The sequence below is a fragment of the Chaetodon auriga genome, chromosome 6, assembly GCF_051107435.1.
Source record: "Chaetodon auriga isolate fChaAug3 chromosome 6, fChaAug3.hap1, whole genome shotgun sequence".
In the NCBI taxonomy this organism is placed as follows: domain Eukaryota; kingdom Metazoa; phylum Chordata; class Actinopteri; order Chaetodontiformes; family Chaetodontidae; genus Chaetodon; species Chaetodon auriga.
Genome location: NC_135079.1, coordinates 19,378,458 through 19,400,039, shown reverse-complemented (window position 1 = coordinate 19,400,039; position 21,582 = coordinate 19,378,458). Strand labels below are relative to the sequence as shown.

General features: G+C 40.0%; 1 protein-coding gene across 3 annotated transcripts; it reads right to left on the bottom strand.

The window, feature by feature from the left end:
- Positions 1-702: 702 nt before the first annotated feature.
- Positions 703-21,537, bottom strand: LOC143322048 (paired box protein Pax-6-like). 3 transcript variants are annotated; one of them, XM_076732925.1, is made up of 12 exons: positions 21,403-21,512; positions 15,851-15,904; positions 14,793-14,816; positions 9,988-10,118; positions 9,186-9,401; positions 8,426-8,588; positions 5,492-5,644; positions 4,319-4,401; positions 3,711-3,861; positions 2,597-2,706; positions 1,945-2,086; positions 703-1,819 (listed from the first exon to the last, which is right to left on the bottom strand). In XM_076732925.1, exons 1-12 carry the CDS (start codon positions 21,413-21,415, stop codon positions 1,734-1,736), a joined length of 1,326 nt encoding a protein of 441 aa, XP_076589040.1. In that variant the 5' UTR covers positions 21,416-21,512; the 3' UTR covers positions 703-1,733. The 3 variants fall into 3 exon arrangements, with proteins under 3 accessions (XP_076589040.1, XP_076589042.1, XP_076589043.1); XM_076732927.1 differs by lacking the exon at positions 14,793-14,816 and having other exon boundaries at positions 21,403-21,537; XM_076732928.1 differs by lacking the exons at positions 14,793-14,816; positions 15,851-15,904 and having other exon boundaries at positions 21,403-21,459.
- Between the last annotated feature and the right edge of the window lie 45 nt (positions 21,538-21,582).

The window sequence follows — 21,582 nt, the reverse complement described above, 5'->3', positions numbered from 1 at the left end:
ACAGAAAACATCTAAAATAACTGCAAATTAAGGCTTCAGGAATATGTATTCATATATATATATAATACATTTAATTTTTGTGCACTTTGTTTTGTCTTTTGTCTTTATATTCTGTTTTGTTTTCATGCATCCACTTTCCTTTCCTGCATGATTGAATGCTGATGAAATGATTTAGTTCTTTTAAAGCATAGATTTAACTCATGAAGGATAATTGTGATATTATTATCTGCTACAATTCTGAGTGACTGTAGCTGCCCCATGTTTGTTAATTTACCATTTAATTTACCATTTTAGAACTGGGCCAACGACAATACATGTACTCTTTCTAACAGATTATTGGAGTGTGTGGAACTCCACTGGTGGGATGAACACTGTTATTCAAACTCTGCTGAGGACCACACAGCTGCACCAGTCCCTGAAAATAAAGGTCTAAATCCACTTCAAAGCCCTAGTGTGGTTAATTTATGGCACAAGCTCAGAGCAGACTGATTACAGATTGTGACATACATTGTATGAGGTATGTGACATCAGTATGATTCAACAGCCAAACTGTGAATGCCAAAGTATAATAATATGCAGTCCAGCTGCTGATCACGCAGAACAGATTCCACTTCGGTTTAGGGCTTCTTTACTCATGGGGCTGTACATGAGAGGTCAGGTTCAGATGCATCAGAGAGAGTTACTATAGAATGTAACAAGGAATATAATTGAAATAACTTTATTATGGAAACCCTCCCAGACCACTGGAGAGGACAAATACTTTACACTGTGAACTTAGAAACAGATTTACATTCCAGACACAATCTAATGTTCACCTTTTATGAGCTAGCAAAATGTTTGCTCTGCTTCCTGCTTTCAATAAGTGGTTTACTGTTGAATTTCTGGACATAAGAACTTTGGGATTAAAACAAACTGAATGCGCCCCCCCGCCCACCCCCCACCAACAGACACTGTTTTTCAGTTCAAAATCAGAATCCATGCCAGTTAGCAGATAACATCCAGGTCAAGGTTTTTACAGTACCAAACACATTTCACCAAAGTCCACATTTTGAAACTCTATACACATTCCAGGCCGTGGCTTTTGGAATCTGCTGACGAAAGATATTCACAGCAGACAGTTATTTTCAAGTTTCGTTAAGTTCTTCCCTTTATGTTTCAGTCAACATCTTTGTTTTTGCTACAAATACACCAACATCATATAAATTAGGAACTAAAAGTGGAGGTAATATGTCTTCCCACAGAATGTCCAAATGGACACTGAACAGTTTATTCCTGTCTGGACTTTGTTACCAAAGGACGGTCAACCTTCCTGAGCTTCCTGAGTACAGCTCAGGCTCGAGCTTTTCATTCAGCGTGTCCTCACCAGTCCGATTTTGAATGGTAGCTGATGGAGATGATGTGGAGAGAGAACTCCCCGAGACCTTTGATCCAGTTGTAGTTGAACTTGTACAGGGTTACAGCAATATTAAAATCCTTCAATTGGAAGAGCACTCGAACTCCTTTTGTCCTGCTTGGCTCCAGAATTTGGTATTATTGTTTTCTCACAATCAGTAATGAGAGTAATTTCTTCATATTCATTTGCTGCTGTACCGTCTGTTTCAGTCAGACACGTCCTTTTTGACATTCAAGTTGTAAAACAGGGATAGGTCAAGCATTGATGTCCCATACAGTCCTGTTGCAGCAATCACTGCTGATTTTCACTGCAGGCAAGAATAACTGCTGTGAGAGTAACGTCACTGCAGGCGTGGCCAGTACTGTGACATGTCCGCTTCACTTCCTGGAACTTGGACCGGAACTGAGACACCAGGGGAAATCAGACCTGGTGGAAGGAGAGAAAAATTGAAAAGTCTGTTAATTTCTGCCCTGTCGCATCTAAAAAGGGATCAACATGCATTCTGTTGGTGAAGTAGATCATCAAACAGCAGCCGGTTACTAACTTCCTACCTGTTGATGATGTCGCAGAGGACGTCATGGACTGGCTGTTGATGTGCGGCTGCATGTGTGGAGGAGTATATGTGTCATAACTTCTTCCATTTACAGTGGGGCTGGTGGGCAGCATGCAGGAATAAGAGGACTGGCTGGAAGCCTGGAAACAGAAATTAATATTACCCATTAAAGCAACACAGTTTAACACCTTGATGAGCCTTGCACCATTGGGTGGTCAAGATAAGAAATGTTGTTACAGCCTAATAACGATCAAGAACAACCCATTCTCACTCCCAGTTCGCCACATATGGATGCTTGTTCAGGACCCATTGGTATCACTTTTTAAGACACTGGGTACCCCTTTAGTGTCATTTTTCAACATGCAGGGTAGTTCAATAGGCTTCTAGAGACAACCTGTTCTCAGTTCAGAGGGGTACTCCGAGCATCATAGTTTGAAGCGTAGGGCCACTGACCAGGCTTTCACATGTGACTTATTGAGAGCGAGATCTTGTTGATAATTTCCTTAAAATTGCAATCATTGACTTAAATTGCAGGTTCATGTTGAGCCATGTTCACCCATGACAAACATTCCCACAAAGATGTTCAGAGCAACGGTAGTCAACACTACCTCTCACTTGAGTCCTTGTCTAGTCTTGTCAAATAATCTTACTTGCATTGGCAGGCTGGCAGCCATACTGAAGCTGGGCATGGCTGGTAGGCTGTAGCTGTTGGACAAAACTGGATCTGATCTTCCCATCATGGATCCTGATGAAAAGGACACTAGAGACACAGGGATAGAGAAAAGGAGAGGATAAACTGATTTGTGCATTGCAGGCAATATAACTTAGCACACAAGCTATTAGAGAGAGGGAGAAAGTCCAAGACATTGTTTTGCATTAGGAAACCTTAAGTTGAGACAGTCAAAACTCAAGTAGGGTTAACAGGTCAATCCTGCTGCCGACATATCCAGATGTAGTTGTAGGTGTTGTTGTGCATCAAAAACAGCCATATCAGTCCTCAGAACTCTAATTCCTCTGACCAGTTCTCAGAAATCTTATTCTGAATCTTGTGGAATTCACAGTAAACAATACTGTAGTGATAGTAGCATAGTTGTATTTTCAGGACTGTGTAAAAGAAAGAAAGTTTTCTGAGAAGTCTACAATTATAGAACAATTGATGCAGTTTACTTCAGGAACCAAGCTCGAAGACATGATGAAGAGGAAGATGTATACAAATGTGGTCAAACTGTAACAAGAATGCCTTTATGTTACGAGAATATGTCATATTATTAAGACTTCAGTCACCAAAATATGGCAAAATCCACAACTAATGTTTGTAGGTCACACGGTTGGTCAGCATCAGCAAACAGCAGATACAGAGTTACATGTGACAAACAGCTAACCATGCAATGTATGTAGATGTGTTTTACTGCTAAGATGTGTTTTTGATATACAATATATATATATGTCATACAGACACATTTTGTTTGGTACCAAAAAAGTATGAAACAAAATGGTTTGATAACCACTGACACATGATAATCACTACAAGAATCAACGGCAACCAACTGCATTGTACATGCTGGCTCATTGTCATTTTACTGGGATTACTGGGATGTTTGAATAGTACTTACTGTTTAAGTTGTGAGTAACTTTTATGAAAGTGGAAAAGGCATGTTGAGACTTATTAAAACATTTTTGGTGAACTAACAAGTAATTATGCCCATCGTCAGTGCTAGTCAAACCTGTACTATATGTACTAGTAGTATATGTCCTTGTCAGTACCTGGTGTAGTAGGTTGTGGTAGAGGCTGGTAAACACTGGAGTTGAAGCTGCTGCTGATGGGAATATGGTTGGAGGAGTTGGACACCTGACGGCGTTGATTTCTCAACTTCTCCTCTCTTCTCCACTTCGCTCGTCTGTTGGAAAACCAAACCTGCACATTCCAGATTAGAAAAGGAGTTATTATGAGTTATTATTATTAAGTTATGTTAACATATATTAAAACAAGAGAGGCAGTCATACATGTCCATATGAACACTGAGAGTGTTATTGGTTGCTGTAATTGGTCCTCCTGTCCACACTGTGAAGAGATCCCTACTTAAAGCAATTTCAGTGTAACTAATGGGGGAAATTCACCCTCTCATAAACCCTCTAAATGCACATATGGACAGGTCAGTATTATTTCTAGACTGAGGTGCATTAATCAAATATGAATCTTTCCTTTAAGACATGCAGACTGTGACTGATCATCACTATTGTGTGTTTAATAATGATGTTATTTAATGAAAGCCATGCAGCATTACAACACATACACACACATGCATGACTTGTAAACCTAAAAAAAACAACGAGTACAACAAAGCAGTGAAAGCAAAGTAATAGAGCTCTACCTGTATTCTCGCCTCTGGAAGGTCTATTTTGTTGGCGAGGCGTTCTCGGGCAAACACATCTGGATAGTGAGTCCTTTCAAATTCTGGAACGATAACAAACTGTGTCATTACAAGATAACAATGGCTTTGCTGTGTCTAACTGATCTACATCTGGAGTAACAACAGTGAAGGAATTATTTCCAATATCCATTGAACTTAGGTGCTGTGAGGGGATGTGATATTTACACTGAGTCACTTCTCACATTGAGTAAATCTGTCGTGGATTTGGGTTTGACTATCCGTTTCACAGCTTTCTCCCCATCACTATCAACTAGCTAGAACCAGTTATTTAAAAACAGAAAATGTGTTGGATTTGTATGGATGTTAGTGATTAAAAGAATAATTTGACATCCCTTGGAAATACGTTTATTTGCTTTCTTGCAGAAAGTGAGATGACAACCCGCCTCCCAACACCACTCATTTTTGTCCGTCTCTTAGATTTGCTGACCTTAAGTCAGTAACTTGACCTTGTTTAAGTCGACTGACAATCAATTCAGCCCAGTCTGCACAGAGCAATCATCAAATGTTTACATGATGACATTTTCAGAACAACAACAAGCATGTTTTCCAGTTTCTGCAATCATCAGGAACATAAATTACATGATAGCAGACTAAACATGAACGCAGTAACACGTTACAACATGTGCTGTGTGACAGCTGAAACAGCAACGCGAAAACATTCTGCAAGGTGGCAGCAGACAGGACATGACTGACAGTTCACCTCTTCACTGAGACATCAACATGGACCACTCCTGATTGGATAAATTCAAAACTGGCTGAGCTGTCACTGGTCTTCATTTGTGATTATCAGTGTGGAAGAACATGCTGTCTGTCATGGAGACTTCTTAGAATTTCTCCTCAAGTACCAATCAGGTTTTTAATAAAACGAGGAAGAAGCAAAGCAGTTGGTGAAGCTTTTTTTTTTCATTCTATATCCCCAGTGCCGTGTATCCATATATTCAGTACAGTCATTAACAAAGTCAGAGAGTTTTTGTAGATCATGTCATCGTGTAAACATTCCCTACAGTTGTCTGATTGGTTGTGAATCTGCACTGGTGTTCAGTGGCTGTTTTCACACTTCAGTCACGTACAGAACACAGATTATGTATGTATGACGGACTGACTAGCAGTTACCTTTCTCCAGTGCTTCTATCTGGTCCTGTGTGAAAGACGTTCTGTTTCTCTGCAGTTTCCTCTTCAACTGAAGCCTCATCTGAGTCTCCTCTGAGTCTTCACCATTGGAACTCACTGATATGGTGTTTTCCCCTCCCTCTGCCTGTGGACACTCTGCGCCAACGAGGGAAGGAACACACGAACAGAATTACAGTGGTTTCAGGCTGGTCACTGTTACACCATCAGCTGTAGTGGAGGAAGTTCTCATATCTAATAGTGAGCATCACATAAATGTAGTGGAGTAAAAATGGCACCATTCCATTGTGAACTGTTGTGTCTAAAAAGTAAAAAAAAAAAAACAGGAAAATATCAGTATCAATACCTCAAAACTGTGTGTGTGAGTACACATATTTCTGAGCAACTACATGATGATGTGAATTTAATAATGTTATTAGTAAATTTCAATCTGGCTTGAAACAGATTTATTAAATACTTATTCAAGGCAAGGCGAGTAAAGAACAGCTGTTCTTGAGCCATTTGGAGTACATTCATGGTTTTGGTCCCTTTTGAAAAGCAACACTCTGAACTTCTGTAAATAAGATAAATATAAATTGCTTAAAATGTTTTGACCAATCTTCCTGAAAAGTTTTAAACAATTAATTCTGGATGCTGCAGCCAGGATTGTGACTACAAAAAACACATGACCCCACTGCCTGCGACACTGCACTGACTACCTGTGTTTAAAGCTTCACGTAACCTTACAGCATCCTGTGCTGACTGCGGCTCACCTTTCATTCTATGCTCCAACAAGCACCCTCACACCTTCCACTGCCTTTTGTTTTGAAGTTCCTCGGGTTCCACAAGAAAACTGGTGAGACTACTTTCTGTTTTTATGACCCTCATCTGTGAAGCATCCTCCCCATGGATCCTAGATCAGTAACTCCTTTGGTATTTTTGAAAAGAAATTAAAGATCTATATTTGTAATCCATCTTTTAATTCATATTTTTAATATTTGAGCTAATTACGTAAATCTTGATCTTTGATATCTATACACACACACACACACACACACACACACATATATATAAATGCGTATAAATTACAATGGTTAGTGTGTTTAATATGCATGGGGTTAGCAGCTGTGAACAATTCAGCTGCCTAAATCTCAAGTCTGTGCTTTAAACACGTCCATGTTATCTTTATTGTTTAAACTGGGCCTTAAATAGCATGATAGCATTAGCTCTGAGTTGGGTCTGTGGATTATTCCTCTAACCATATTTTTGTAATATTCATGAGTTTAGAAAAACAGAGATGCACATTTTCTATAAGTCTTCCATCTATTTATGTGTTCAAAACTGACTGATTAGGCCTTTAATTTGATATTTTTTCATGATTTTATCTTCATACATACAGTACATGCTGTACATGTGTAACCCACATAAAAAGAAGGTATGTAAAGTTTAACAAATGTAATAATCAAAAGAGCAATATAAGGAAAGCTATTCAATGCTGAGTGAGACACTGTAAGAACTGCTCAGTCCAGCAGGTATATTGGCAATAACAACCAAAGCAGTCCCTGCTGTATACAGTACTTCACTAAACCCAAGCCTTGATGTGAGTAGACAATACAATATGTAATATTCAAATCCATGAAATGAAACCATGCATGTGAGTTAAAGATGAGCGGAGGTACAAGGACCCTTCAAAGTGGAGATCTCCAACATGTGATCTCTGAGCAGACGGAAGCTGGGCTCCAGCTCCCTGTGGAACTCATGTTATTTGTGGTGCTAGCCTAATTATTCATTATCCCCAGCAGACAGAGACTGCAAAACAGAATGAAGCCATTGCTCAGTGTCACAATCAGTCAGGCAGAAAGAGATACAAATGAGAGCAGACACCCCTTCTCCCTCCCTCGCACACACGCACACACACACACACATGGGTACAAACATGCTGTAGACTGATGAGGAGGCAGCAGCCGGGGTAGTATAGCATGACTTCGTTTCACTGTTGTAATCCCAGGGTGCTGGAGGAGGAGCGGCAGCACATGAGTCTACTCCATACAGCAAATGGGGCCCTCAGCCACACACGCTGAAGGAAAAGGAAAGGAGGCTGCTCGTGTCAGCGCTATACAATGTGTCCTTTGTTCTGTGAATTTTAAGCCCTTTTTGCAAGTGTTGGCAACATTTTAAAGAGTAACACTTTAATGCAATGGCAGCGAGAGGCCCAGTGGGGAAGAAATCGGACTTGAATGTGACCTGAGATAAAGTCAACAAAATGCAATCAGAATGTTTGTAAGTGAACGCCAGCGCCAGATTTTCTAATAACAGAAAAATCTTGAGTTATGATGATTTGAAATATTAAAAAAAAAAGGTTTCAAAAGTGCATCTGAAAGTTTTGGTGATTTGTTTTTTGCCTTGGTCCATGTTTTGATCAGAATTTGGGGGAAAATGGATCCAATGTTCATTTATGAACTGAGCTGTTACAGCGTCGCAGAGTCACCCCTAATTTCCACCTGGTGCGTAATGTCTGCGTTCTGTCCACGATGCATGTGATGAAGAAGCGTATCTATACTCTGAGAATATGCGCCTATTTGTGAGCGACGATGTGTCGATCTGCACAGAGCAGATCAGTGTAGAGAAGCGGTGTAGAGAATCCGGTAAACTTTCTGAATGAAACACCCTGTGCAGACTGCCGATCGTACATCAAGAGAAAGAATCCATTTGACTACAAAGCCTACTTTGCCATGATAAAAGCAAAGAAATCAAGGGCAAATGACAACACGATGTGTGCAAGTGACCTCGGCAGGCAAAACACTCTGCTTCTGAAACGCAACCAGAAGGGATTGGAAGCACGTGGACGCAACAAGTGGGAGTGAGTGAAGTTCCAGTGTTACAGGAGTAGTGAAGTGGTAGTAGGAGTATTGTTAGCAGTAGTGTAAGTTAGTGTCTTACCAGTGGTAGTGAGTGTAGTCCCAGTGTACCACCCTGAACGTCCTCCCCAGGTGGTTTGTCCATTGAGCATTTTGAGCTTGTCAAACATCCCTTCAGCTCCCACTGTGCCCATTTGCTGCTTGTCACTGGCCAGGTTTCTGAGCACTCGATTAATTGATGAGACCTGGTGATAAACACAACGATGAGATTACACACACAAGAGCAGTTATTGATGGACATGCAAGGCATTGGCAGAATCCAAGGAAGCAAACATTGTCCAAAACCAAACCAAAGCATGAACGACCCACTGTCAGCCTTCATCCAGCCTCATAATGTCTGTTACCTCCACATCACTGGGTAATGTTAACAGCTTTGTGAAGAAGCTACACCTGTCATGTTGGTGTCTCCGCCTATTCATTCTTACACGACATAATTCATTTTACATTACACTATTTACCAGTAAGTTAATAGAATGGCTGGATCAGGTATAGTACATGACTAAAGTGTCTTTTGCTGGCCTCATATATTCTGTCTGATTGGTTGATGACAAATTTTTTTTAACACATCTGAAATGTAATGAATGGTCTGTCGGTTTTCTGAGACTGAATCTGCCCACTCCCATAAACTATTAGCACTAAACCCACCTTAAAACCTGCTGTTACAGTGTAACAAATACATCTGCTATTGTGGAGGTTTTCGTGATTAGTCTAGACGTTTGGCTGGCTTGCCCTGCATAAACCTCTAATTGACATGACTTGGCTGAAGAACAGAAGGGTCTTACACTGGGTATATTGTCATTGGTGCAGACTCCCTCTGCCAGCAGTCGGTCTCTGATCTCCCAGGCGAAAATGGATGGACACTCTCTCTTGTACTGAGCGATCTTTCCCACCACCTCTGGAGTGGCCACCCTGGGTTTACTCCCTCCAATGGCCCGAGGGCGGATCGAACCTGTCTCGTAGTACCGGCCCAAGATCTTACTCACACAGCCATTAGACACCTGGACACAAAAACAGCAAACATCACACAAATCATTGGAGCTTTGGGCAAAAAAAAAAAAAGATTTGCTTCCAAAAAGTTCCTGTTTAACACATCAAAGTCTGCATATAGGCTTTGGGAAGAGGGCTGCCATTTTAAATGTGTGAAAAATAAGGGACACCCCGCCAGGGGGCCCATGCCTGGGGGACCCCTCCCCATGAGATTTTCAGGGTGAGACGCTTTATTTATTCACGGCCAATTTTTACGCACAAATGTGTGCTTTTCAAAGTCCTCTGCTACTGTCAAAATGAATGACATAAAGAGTCAATAAGAGAAAAGAACAGTTGCATCGGTTATTTTGATGATTAAAACATCAGATTATAGACATGAGCAAAATGTTTGACCCGTCAAAATAACTCCACTCTGCGTCCTTTGCCCTGGTTTTGGACATGGTAGTCCCTGCTGAATGTCAATTCAGACGTGGAGGCTGCGTTATATGACACCACACTGCATTGTTTTCCTGTGTGACCTGTGATCTGAATCCATGTGTCCTGTCGGCACAGTATCTACAACCACTTAGAGTTCAAACTCTCCCATGGCAACTTTACCTGTAGTATTCTGGATATGTCACAGGGTCGAGCTCCACTGTGTGCCAGCTCCACTATCTTCTGCCTGGTAGAATCAGGAAGAGGTCTCCCATTTACAAACACACCTCCCAGCTGGTTTACTCCACTGTGACCTACATACACACACCCACCCACACACACACACATGGAAAAGCACAAAATAACACAGAAGGTGAAATTAAGTTTTTTCTGCCGTTGGTTTACTGAGCTATATTTATTCTACAGTGATTGATTGAGCGGTAAAGAAAAGAGATCTCTAAGCACAATGAACTGAAGAGCCACACTGATCACACACATGCAAGAAAAGAGGAAGGGCAACAACAAGGAACACAAGTTAGAGGAGATGAAGAGAGAAAAGTATTTTAAGCTTCTCATGGCTTTTTTTTTTTTTTTTAATAGATTTTTATGGTACAACCCTGATTCCAAAGCAGTTTACACGCTGTGTAAAACGTAAATGCAACAGGATGTGATGATGTGCTGGTTTCTTTTTGACATACACTTAATTGAAAACAGTACAAAGGCGATATATTTAAAGTTTTACCTCTCACTGATTTTTGTGTTTATATATTTATTCTAAATTTGATGCCAGCTTCATTCATTGGCTGCTGATGATTACTTTGTTTTTTATATACATGTTACTCAGCATCCCAGGAACCCGGGTTGTAACATATTGAATTTTACTGTTATTACAACAGTGTTAACTGATGCTTTGATGCTCATCTCTCCACTGTTGTCATACGTGACCTCTTACATTGCTCTTGAATCTGCTCAGGTTTCTGTCAACACTGAGGCCTACAATTCTGTAGATACATTTTACTTTTGACTGAGATAAAGCAGCATGATGCACATTCACAAAGCTGCAAACATACACAGATACCAGATACTATTTCTCTTTCTCAGAAATGCCAGAACATCAAATTCAACTTAATGCACATAGACTGAATCAATTTTTTATTTTTTTTTTTACTGTAATAGAAATTAAGTTTAACTATCTTACAACCATGATCCAAAAAAGTTGGGACACTGGGTAAAACATAAATAAAAAGAGAATTTAATTATTGCAATTCCTTTTCGACTAATCCTCAACTGTACAAAGACAAAATATTTAACGTTTAAACTGATAAACTTTACACAGATATTCATATACAGTCATTTTGAATTTTTTTTTTGTTGTTTGTTTAAATTTAAAGAGTGAAAATCTTTCCTGTTCTTGCTTGATTTGGTTTTTAATGCAGTGCTGTCTGAGCGACTGACAGTCTCGTCTATTCAGTGGTGGTCTTTGGCCTTTGACCTCACATGTAGATCTCTACATTCTGTGGATTTTCTGAATCTTTTGATGATATTATGGATTGCAGATGGTGAAATCTCTAAATTTCTTGCAACGGTGCATTCAGAAAAAAAAAGTTCTTAAACTCTTAAACTACTTGCCCTCACAGTTTTTCACAAAGTGATGAACCTTGCTCGATCATGATACTGTCACCTGTTACCAATCAGCCTGTTTACCTGTGGAATGTTCCAAACAGGTGTTTCTGGAACATTCCACAACTTTCCCAGTCGTTAGCTGCTCCTGTCCCAATGTGTTTGAAATGTGGAGCTGCATCAAATTCAGAATAAGCATATATTTACAAAAATCAATGAAGCTGAGTAAACACTAAATAAATTGTCTTTGTACTGTTTTTAATTAAGTACATGTGAAAAAAGATTAGCAAGTTATTGCATTTTGTTTCATTTATGTTTTACACAGCGTCAGAACCTTTTTGAAATCAGGGTTGTACCTCCTATAAAACTGCATTTTTGGGAAACTACCGTGAAATTTCAGAGCCAAAAAATTCACATACCAACAGCACTTTCCTTTAATGCTGTAGCTTTATTCTAAAGAGGAAACAGAACTGTGAGCTGAGAGACCCAGCGTTCCCAGGCCTGGCAAATTTCAAATAAGTGGATTTAAATGATCATTGTAGTGCATTCAGTCATCTGAAGGTTTGACAGCTGGCCAGTGAAGAGCAAACTATCAAATTTAAGCACTTCAGCAGAAAATTCAAACACGGCTGAAAGTGAAAAATATCAAGCTGCAGACTGACAATTCTGTTTGTTTTTGTGTGGAGCTTAAAATCCCCTGTCTGCTGATCAACACTGTGCAGGTCTGACATGTTCCTCTCAGCCACCGCGGACCACAGTCTGTGTGACACTGTGCAGGTTAAGTAGGGATTTACACTGAATCAATTGTCTATTGTCTCTTAATGGCTCTGTGGCGGAAAGCATATTGCAGATTTATAAACCTCTCAACGGGACATTAATAAATCATACAACCAGCCAACACACACACACACACACACACACACACACACACACACACACACACACACACACACACAAAGTGTAAGCAGTGAAGTGGTGCTGTAAATCAAAAGAGGTTTCACTGAGGTTTCACTGTAGATGCTCCATTCAGTCATGATGACTACCACAAATATGAATAAGTGAAGCAAGATTTCATCCTGACATGAGCTTATTCAAACATTATTCTACAGGCCAGCATCTTTATCTTCAAGCAGGACATTTAAAGGCAAGTTGCTGCACTAGAATAAAGGAGAGACAGATAGAGATGACAGAAATGAAGGAGATTTTTTCAGTGTGAGCAGTGGTGCCAACATGACTGGTCTCTCTCAAGGCCTTTAAAAAAATGACAGAAATGTAAATCCTTGATGAAACTTTTTAACATGCATGATCTACAGTTTGTCAGGATTGTTTTCCTCACAGACACTCTTCATACTGTTTATACACTGTACAGAGGACAGAGGGTGGAGGCAAAGGGAGATTCTCTCTGACGCCCACCCCCCACTTTCCTTGGACTACTGCTACTCCCCCAGAAAAACAGATGGATAACCTGGACCAGAGAGGGTTTATCTACACCTCACACTGTCAGGGCTTTGAACTTCTCTTCTGGTTAATTAAATTATAGGAAGAGTCATGGCCCCCGTAGAAGCTGCTGTTGACTTTGAGTGTGACAGTGGATTATTTCACCCTCTAACTCTCCCTCATGCTGCCTCACATCATGTTCACTTTGTGTTTAGGGGTCGATTGTTTCGCCGTAGAAATGTTAATCACAGTGTCATTTCCCAGAGGAACACACTGGGGCTTTCCTCTGCTGACACACAATTAATAGACAGACATATGGAGTCAATTTGGCTGTGGTCCCTCTGCGACACACACACACACACACACACACACACACAAAGCGGGCCCCTGGGAGCATCTCAGTAGCTTTCACTTTAAATCAGCTCATTCACACTCAACCTGACTGAATTAACTTTAAGCAGGCACTGTTATCAGATACCTTCTCCAAATGAATCTGCTGTGTGTCCGTGCACCCGTCAGCAGGACGATATCATTTGTCTGTGCCTTTCAACACCGTGATGAACAGCTGTCCCACGTGTTAAAATCTATTGTTTAGCAGACCAATCCATCCACCCCGACCGCCTCACTACATAGACTTTGTCACTATATAATAAACTCACTTGACTTCCTCCTTCTCGCTCGTCATAATTGCTGTGCTGGAAGGTTTTGTCACATATTTTGAGCCACTTGCTGAAACAGCCGTCACTGTTGTTCTTCTTGGGAGGACAGTCTTGTTATTATACTGCATTTTACAACCTATATTTCTGTATTGTTTACAGCATACAGTAGTATGTAATGTATGTCTAGTTTAAATCATACAGTGCATTAAAATGAATGAATGCATGTGCTCTTAGCAGAGTGTGGATCAGTCTTGTTATGGATCCACAGAGACAGTGTTTTCAGACAAATTCACTAAAATAAAAGGCAGTACAGACAACATGTGCTCATCTTTTAACATTATGTGAAAAAAATCTAGCAAACACAGACTTCAGATTTAGAGCCTAAGGACTTCTCAAATCCTATAAATATTCCAATATAAACACACTGGTCAATCTATGTTGTAACCGAGGCCAAAATGACATCAACATTTCATCCAGTTTATCTCAGAGGAAACTGATGAACCTGAAGCTGCTGTTTCCAAAGGGAACAACATGCATCGATGTTGGTGTTTTCAGCTTGTTTTTGTACAGATCTCAGTCCACAGTCACACACCTGACAATGCTTATTTATTTAATTGCAATTTTAATTAAAATTTCTTCATTTTATTTAATTTAATTATATGTGTGACTTCTATGTAATTCATAATCATGTTATTATTTAATTAATTTATTCTTATTAAATTTCATTATACATATACATAGTCTCCAAATTCTGTCCCCACAACAGGAGTAATACAAGTCCACATACACACACACACACACACACACACACACACACACACACACATACAGACTCACACATTAAAAGAGAGTTAGATGCTGAATATCACTAGTGGAGCACACTGCAGACTGTCTGAACCCACTTTCATTTCAATCAATTCCTAATGTAACCTGTGCTTCATTCACTAATGATCTTAGCAAATTAACATTGGCGTTCACCTTCAGTTTCTCAACAACCCAACCTCCGGCTGCTCCCTCTTCACTCTTTGGAATTAGAATTTGTTAAAGTGGAGATGATGCGATAATAGCATCCAGTCTGACATTTAACACAATGCGACTGCCCGGCGGACACCTGGCTAAAATTTTACTTCAAGCAGCATCATTGAGTTCATCAGCCAAGGTGAGACGGATGCGAGGGATAGAGGAAGTGTAGTGTGGGATTGATGCTGGTCAGAGGAGAGATGCAGGACAAAGAAACAAGCAAAGAGACAAAGAGGGAAGTAGTCCACACACCTTCACTGCAGAGAGCGTGGACCTCTTGTCCCGCGGTAAGAGAGAAGAAATCAGGTGGAGTTCATTGTCAGTACCACCCAAAAGGTTCACACAGCTCAACATTTTGACCCAACAAGTCAGAATTTACAATTTAAGGTGCATTCACTTGTGTTTCAGAAGAACTTGACCTGCTGATGGATGATCTGCATTTAGGTCTGTTTAAAACCAGACATTAAAGAGTAATTCCAGTTTATCACAACTTGGGCCTTATTTGTATTCTTTTGCCCATGATTAACAAAAAAAAAGAAAAGAAAAAAAGGATTCTCATTTGCTTTTATCTGACAGCTTTGTCGTTATAGTGACCTCAGCCTGTGCTGATGATGCAGATCATTCACTAAATAAGATGCAGTTTTCCTTTTTTTTTAATTCTTTTGCTTCACCATCGATCTCATTGCATCATACACAGATTTGATTGGTCAAATACTTATTTCTGACCTCAAATTTCAGATCCCACTTGGGGCGGTGGAAACAAATTGTGAGCACAATATTGACATATCATCACCTTTGAAGTTGATGTGGCCAATCTTTAGCAAACAGGCCAATCTAAGTCCAATAAATAAAACATCTTTCTTTAGCTGCTAAATGTTCAACTGTCAAAGTGAAAATGACAGTGAACCAAAACAGTGATGTTGTGGGCCAAACAATGAGCTGCAAGCAGAGGGGAGCTGCAGATACTCTGTCGGTTCACAGGGTGACACCTTTCATTTGTGAAGTTGTTTTCACATTTGATGCATTGTTATGTTAAAAAAATAAATAAATAAAACTGCTTTAAGACTCAATATGTAATAAACCAGAATTGTCCTTTAATCTTAACATATTTTACAGCATCAGAGCAGAATTTGATTTTGATGTGGGCCCCTGGCAGTGGTGCACAGCTGGAATATTTCATGTGGGTTGGTGTATATATGAACTCTTTAAACATTGTTTTTCTTGTATCTTTCTGATGAGATGTGTCATATACAATCATTCACGTGCAGATAGAATAAGATCAAAAGCATCAATGAGAATATGTAACTCACTGTTTTGCATCATGGAGGCCACACCAGTCTCCCAGCTTGTTTGACTTCTGAAATCTGTACAAACAGAGAGGTAATCTTTTACAGTGTTGTAATGTGTAGCACATGCAAAGACACTACAGCACACACACTCCCCCTGCATAACGAATCAGAGTTATGGAAGAGATTGTGTCTTCTTGGATCTCCACAGTGGTTTTTACGCTGTTTTAAAGGCTGTTCATGGTGACAAAAACAAAAACAAAAACATGGTGGTATTCAGCCAGTGAACGCTTCTAATGACATTCTAAAAATCAAATGGTCAATTATAATCTAATCAACTTTTCTAGAGCAGCGAGAAAGAAAGCAACTTTTTATTGGATAGAAAAACATGTGGAGGTGGAAAAAAAAAAACGAGACACTGTCTGGACAGAATGGCTGAATGCCAAACCATCCTGTGATTGGTTCATATGCTAATGTATGCTAATGTCCATAAAGTTATGAGCACAGAGTTAAGTCCCACTCTGAGAGTCCAGCTCTCACACTGGGTCCAGTGTACTGCCACAAACTGAAAAGCAGGGCGGTTTCACACCCAATGCATGAAGGATTGTTTTAAATATTGTTTTGAGTTAAAAGGTTTATGATTTAAACACTACACTTAAGATTGGAATCACTCTTGTTTCCGTTGTTCATGGCCTAACTCTCTGTACTGTGCCCATCTGACCATTTTTTATTCTTTCTCTTGAACACAATACAGACTGTCAACTGTGACTACAGCAATTAGGAGTGAGAGACGGCTGTTTCTATCCTAGATTATCTGTGGGAAGAGAGTCAGAGCACACTGAAAGTTTTTAAAGTTTTTCCAATTCAGGATCGGAGTTAAATATCGTAAGAGAGGCTGTTTTTTTTTTTTCCTGAGAAGGTGTGAAAGATCAGCAGGAGCCTCACTGAGTCATAGAACACAACCAAGCTGGACCGACGTCGTTCAGTGTTTCATTCCTCGTACAGGTGGCTTCTCTCACGGTGATCCAGAGAGCCCCAGATATCATGGAGAAACTGAATCACATAACAAACATCCTTACTGCTGTAACAGAAGAAGGTAATTTGGGCCAAAATTATGGAGAAGCAAAGTTCTCATAATTAAATAAACAAATATTCATATGAAAAAATACAGACATGATATAACCCTGAAACTGAGAAGGATGTCATTATGTAATGTGACTTCATCCTGCTTCCTGTCACAGTGACAGAGTTTTGTCTGCTCGATCAGACCACACAGAACTGGCTCCTGTGTCTCTGGACTGATAGATCAGTGCTTCACTTTGTGATAAGTGGGATTATCATTTGATTTTTGTGTTGTGAAATAAAAGCAGACTTTGGAACAAGAAGATTTTGAAATAAAAAGCTAGTGAAAATTCAGTAAAATGACCTGCAGTAACTGAAGCAAACAAATCAGGATGAAATAAGTTTTCATGATAAAGAGCAGTTATAAATATGTGTGTATGTGTGTGCGTGTGTGTGTAAAAAAAAAAAAAAAAGTTTCACATATTTATTTTGTCTGTATTTGTTCATATGATTAGTTACTTAATGATGTCTTATTTATTCACTTAATTCTGAACAATTTGGTCTGTAAAATGATCTCAGACTAGATCGAGCATTATGGGAAAGGTGACTAAAAAGGAAGGAAATCAGCACTGAGATGCTACTAAATGAGATTGTTTGTAGAACTGAATAATAATCGTTACACCACATTGAGTCACTTTGATTTGTGATGCAGCAGAATGGCCTCATTTTGTGCAATTTCCAAATTATTTTAGAATTACTGGCATTGAAGTCACTGCAGGTGTCCTGGTGCAACAGTGGTTAAGGTGTTAGGACAAAGTCCCCAGTTCGGTTTTGTCTCCAAAATATACACGACCATAAACATATAACTGTTCTCCATTATCACCAAAAAAAAAAGTGCGCTGTTGTGGAGGAAAGATTGGGCATCCCAAGATGACCAGTTTAACTGTCTGTTGTCATTAATGCATGTAAAGCACATGACATTCTTTGTACTCCAGCCCAATATTCGAAACCAAAGCCCTTTTAGGTTGGCTTAAAAAAAGCTAACCAATAAAAGCTTCAAAGCAAGCCCTTCTCTGAAGCTCTTGTCATTAACAACCTGCATAATGAACATGAAGCAGCTCCACACAGGAACAAACACACACACACACAGGCCGGCTATAGGCACCTTGTCCCCGCTATAACTCAGCGCCTTTCTGCCTGTGAAAGGAGACAAAGAGCCGGAGGAGCGGAGCCGCGGCTCTGCTCGGTAAATAGCCGCCAGGCTTTGTGTGTCCACGGGATTTTGGTGTCGTTGCCTCGTTAGCTGCGGCTCGTTAAAAAACCTGCGACACAAAACCGCGGCGGGGAGCCCAATTTGACCAGTGCAACTGACATAAAGGAGTTCTGTTGAACACACTGATGACAATATAAAAGTTTCATTCAGCCGCATTCAGCGCGCTGATATGAGTAGAAAAGAGCCGAGAGAGACACAGAGCCGCTGCCCAACACTGGAGGACACTGCTGCTGGTTCACCAAGCGCTCAAAGCACCGAGGCTGGCCCACACTGCACAATAATAATAATAATAATAATAATAATAATAATAATAATAATAATAATAATAATAATAATAATTCAACATTGTACTAATTGTATGTAGCAATAACAGGACAGAGACAGTTTGTATTTGTAGTTTGGATGTGAGTTCAGGTTACTGGTGCTGCTGGAAGTGATTATTAAACATTATAGGAAGGCCTGTATCAGTAGAAGGACGATATGCAGGGTAAATATTTAGGGCCTAACGGGGATTTGGGGGGAAACAGACACGATCAAATCATCTTATTTTGAAAAGCAGTCGGCTCCAGAAACTGCAAAACACTTGAAACAACTTCTGAAGGCTGAATGCGTCCCGTGCATCAAAGTCAAGCACTGCATGCTGTCTCTGCTCTGCTCTTCCAGCCTCTGGATTACGCGGTTTGATCTCTTAGTGTGAACCTGAACGATTTGGTGGGATAAAAGTTTCTATTCAGAGAGTGTAGATGAAGATGAAGATTCTTTTTATTTTTAATCCGGCGGTATCCAAACATTGCAGCTTCTCATGACACTTAAAAAATCAAATACAGTGAGAAATGTGTGGGAGCACAGCACAGGGAAACGCTTGCTGTTTCAGGTTGGACGTCTCTGCTCAAGCAGAGACAAAGTGTCCTCATCAGGACATTTGGGAGCAGCTCGATCCACTTTTGCTCTAATCCCGCTGACACACACACACACACAAAAAATGAAATGTTCCAAATTCACATGTTGGATTAATTCAGTCTGACTTGATTTATCATTCAGTTAATTGGCCTCGATTTAATTAGGACGTTAATTAACATCTGACTTAATTAGATTCATCAATTAAGACCAACTTTATCGTCTTGTCTCGGCTGGCTTTGTATTTTAATATGCCCTCACTCCAAACAGCATGCATTATATATTACACAGTGAGCAGGCGCATTTTCTCACTCGGAACCATTTTTGAGTGTGATTCCAACACATAAGCAGAATATTAAAATGACACTTTCTGAATGAGTGACCGTTTTGAAGTCGCGCAGGCCTTTCAAGCACTTATTATCAGTGCAGGCCTCCATAAAGAGCAGCTCAAATAAATAACAGAAGGCCTTCACTGGATAACCTGATAATTTATAGGGTGAAATAAACCGATGACGGTAATTGACTTTTATAACTACATCTATTATTTTCCGTTTAAATGACAATTTAAAAAAAACCCCAAATATTCTAAAAATCTTTTTTTTTTTTTTTCCACTCCCAATATTAAAAACGTGTTCTTTTCAGGTTACAAATGATAGCTGTAAATCAGTGAGTTGTACTATGACCCCTTCAGCGTTCAGTGTTTCTTTCCCCGCTCATTTAAAATGAAAGATGACCCCTTCAGATGTTTCATAAAGTTCTTGATCACACTGTTAAAAGTGACTGGCTGCTCCAGAATATCTGACAAAGAGTTTAAGAATAATGTTCCCCTGAATTTGCAGGTCTGGTTTCAATTGTAAAGTGTGGATTTTGTCACGGTTGAGACAACAAACGCGCTCTAAAAGACGCGAAACTGACTGAACGGTGAGGTTCATACAGCAGATATAAGAAAGATTAAGTTTATGTTTAAAATAAGGAGCATGCGGGACAGAATATTCTCTCCGCATTTACGTGAAAAATCGCGAGGCTCAAATAAAAGTGGATTTGATTTGAAAAGGCTCATGCACACGCGCGCGCCCACCTTTCCTCCGCTGTCTCGTGGACTTCGGGGGAATCTCATAAATCTTTCTAAACACCGTCCCGTCGCTCCTGCCCGGCCGCCATAATCCAGCAGAGAATATGGTCTGATCTGATGTTTAATCCACATGAATGAACGAGCGGCATCATCACGCACTCTCAGCACGAGCGAGGTTCTTCTTGTTGTTGCTGTTTGTTTGTTTGTTTGTTTGTTTGTTGTTGTTTTTTTGTCTGCCCTCAGTTGTGTTTGGTAGTCTGTTTGGGATCGGCGGGGCAACATGACCCCGAAGCAGACACTGTAGTTCAGCCATGAGCATGAAGACATCTGAGAGACGGATTCATGTTTTTGGCTGTTTGTCTTTACATGGTAGAATTTTTAGGACTTTGACGTTGCAAACAAACAAAATGATATTTTTCTGAGGCCTGTTCAGTGAAATTAGTGCACTATGAACACACATACTCACACATCAACCTTTATGTTTGGCTGCCAATACAGTACAAAGGGGACTGGACTGGCCTGTTGTCATTGATGGATGTATTCTTTTATTTTTAGGTTACTTTTTTCTCAGTCTGATTTGAGATAACTTCAGCCTATCAAAGCAACTTTTACAACTAAACAAAAGTATCATCTTATTTTACATTTTGACAGAAAATTCCACATCTGGGATGAATTAGTCAATGATGCTGTTATTAAGCATCATTAATCGGTTATATTTCCATAATTTTAGAACAAGCCATTCAGAGGATATCCAAACTTTTTATATTTCCTCTCTCTTGAATGGCTGCTTCATAAATAAATTCTGCCACCAGAGAGGAAATGAACACAAACACTGTCTCTCTTGCCAACCCATGTCTTTTTTTTTTTTGACAGTGTCCCTAAAACCTGTCATCTCTTTCTTCATTCATCCTCATTTCCACTTGTCTGTTCTTAAAGCTGCTGAACGGTTCAGTCGTTTCGAATTATTGAATTTCTAAACCTCTTAAATAAATGGCACCCTCTTTCTCGTCTTGCTCTTTCTTTTTCAACATTAAACTAAAAACATTTTTGCCTTCACTTTCTGTCCAAACCAGGTTCCACATTAACAGCTCGACTTCATCTTGTCCTTATCCGCTAAACAAACTGTAACTTTTTAACTCGTGCTCCAACTGATGGAGAGAGAGAAGAGAGAGATGAGACGGAGAGCGAGAGAGAGCGAGAGAGAGAGAGAGAGGGAGAGAGAGAGAGAGAAAGGGAGGGAGAGAGAGAGAGAAAGAGAGAGAGCAAGCTTACCTTTCTGTGGCATGCTGTAGAGAAGTAAAGTTTTGGTTCGTTTAGTTTTCCAACAGCTCCTTTCTTCTATTCTTTCCTCCAATTAGTTTCTCCTTGACTGAGGAGACAAGTGCAGAGAGACAGAGCTGCTCCTCTGAGGAGGAGGGAGGAGAGAGGGAGGGAGGGAGAGAGAGCGAGTGG

What these genes read in the sequence shown, in the direction of transcription:
- LOC143322048 (XM_076732925.1), bottom strand. An exon ending in GACTACACTCACTACCACTG is followed by an intron (nt 5,645 to 8,425) that starts GTAAGACACTAA and finishes TCGTTGGCGCAG; the next exon opens with AGTGTCCACAGGCAGAGGGA. An exon ending in ACCACAACCTACTACACCAG is followed by an intron (nt 2,707 to 3,710) that starts GTACTGACAAGG and finishes CTGTGTCTCTAG; the next exon opens with TGTCCTTTTCATCAGGATCC.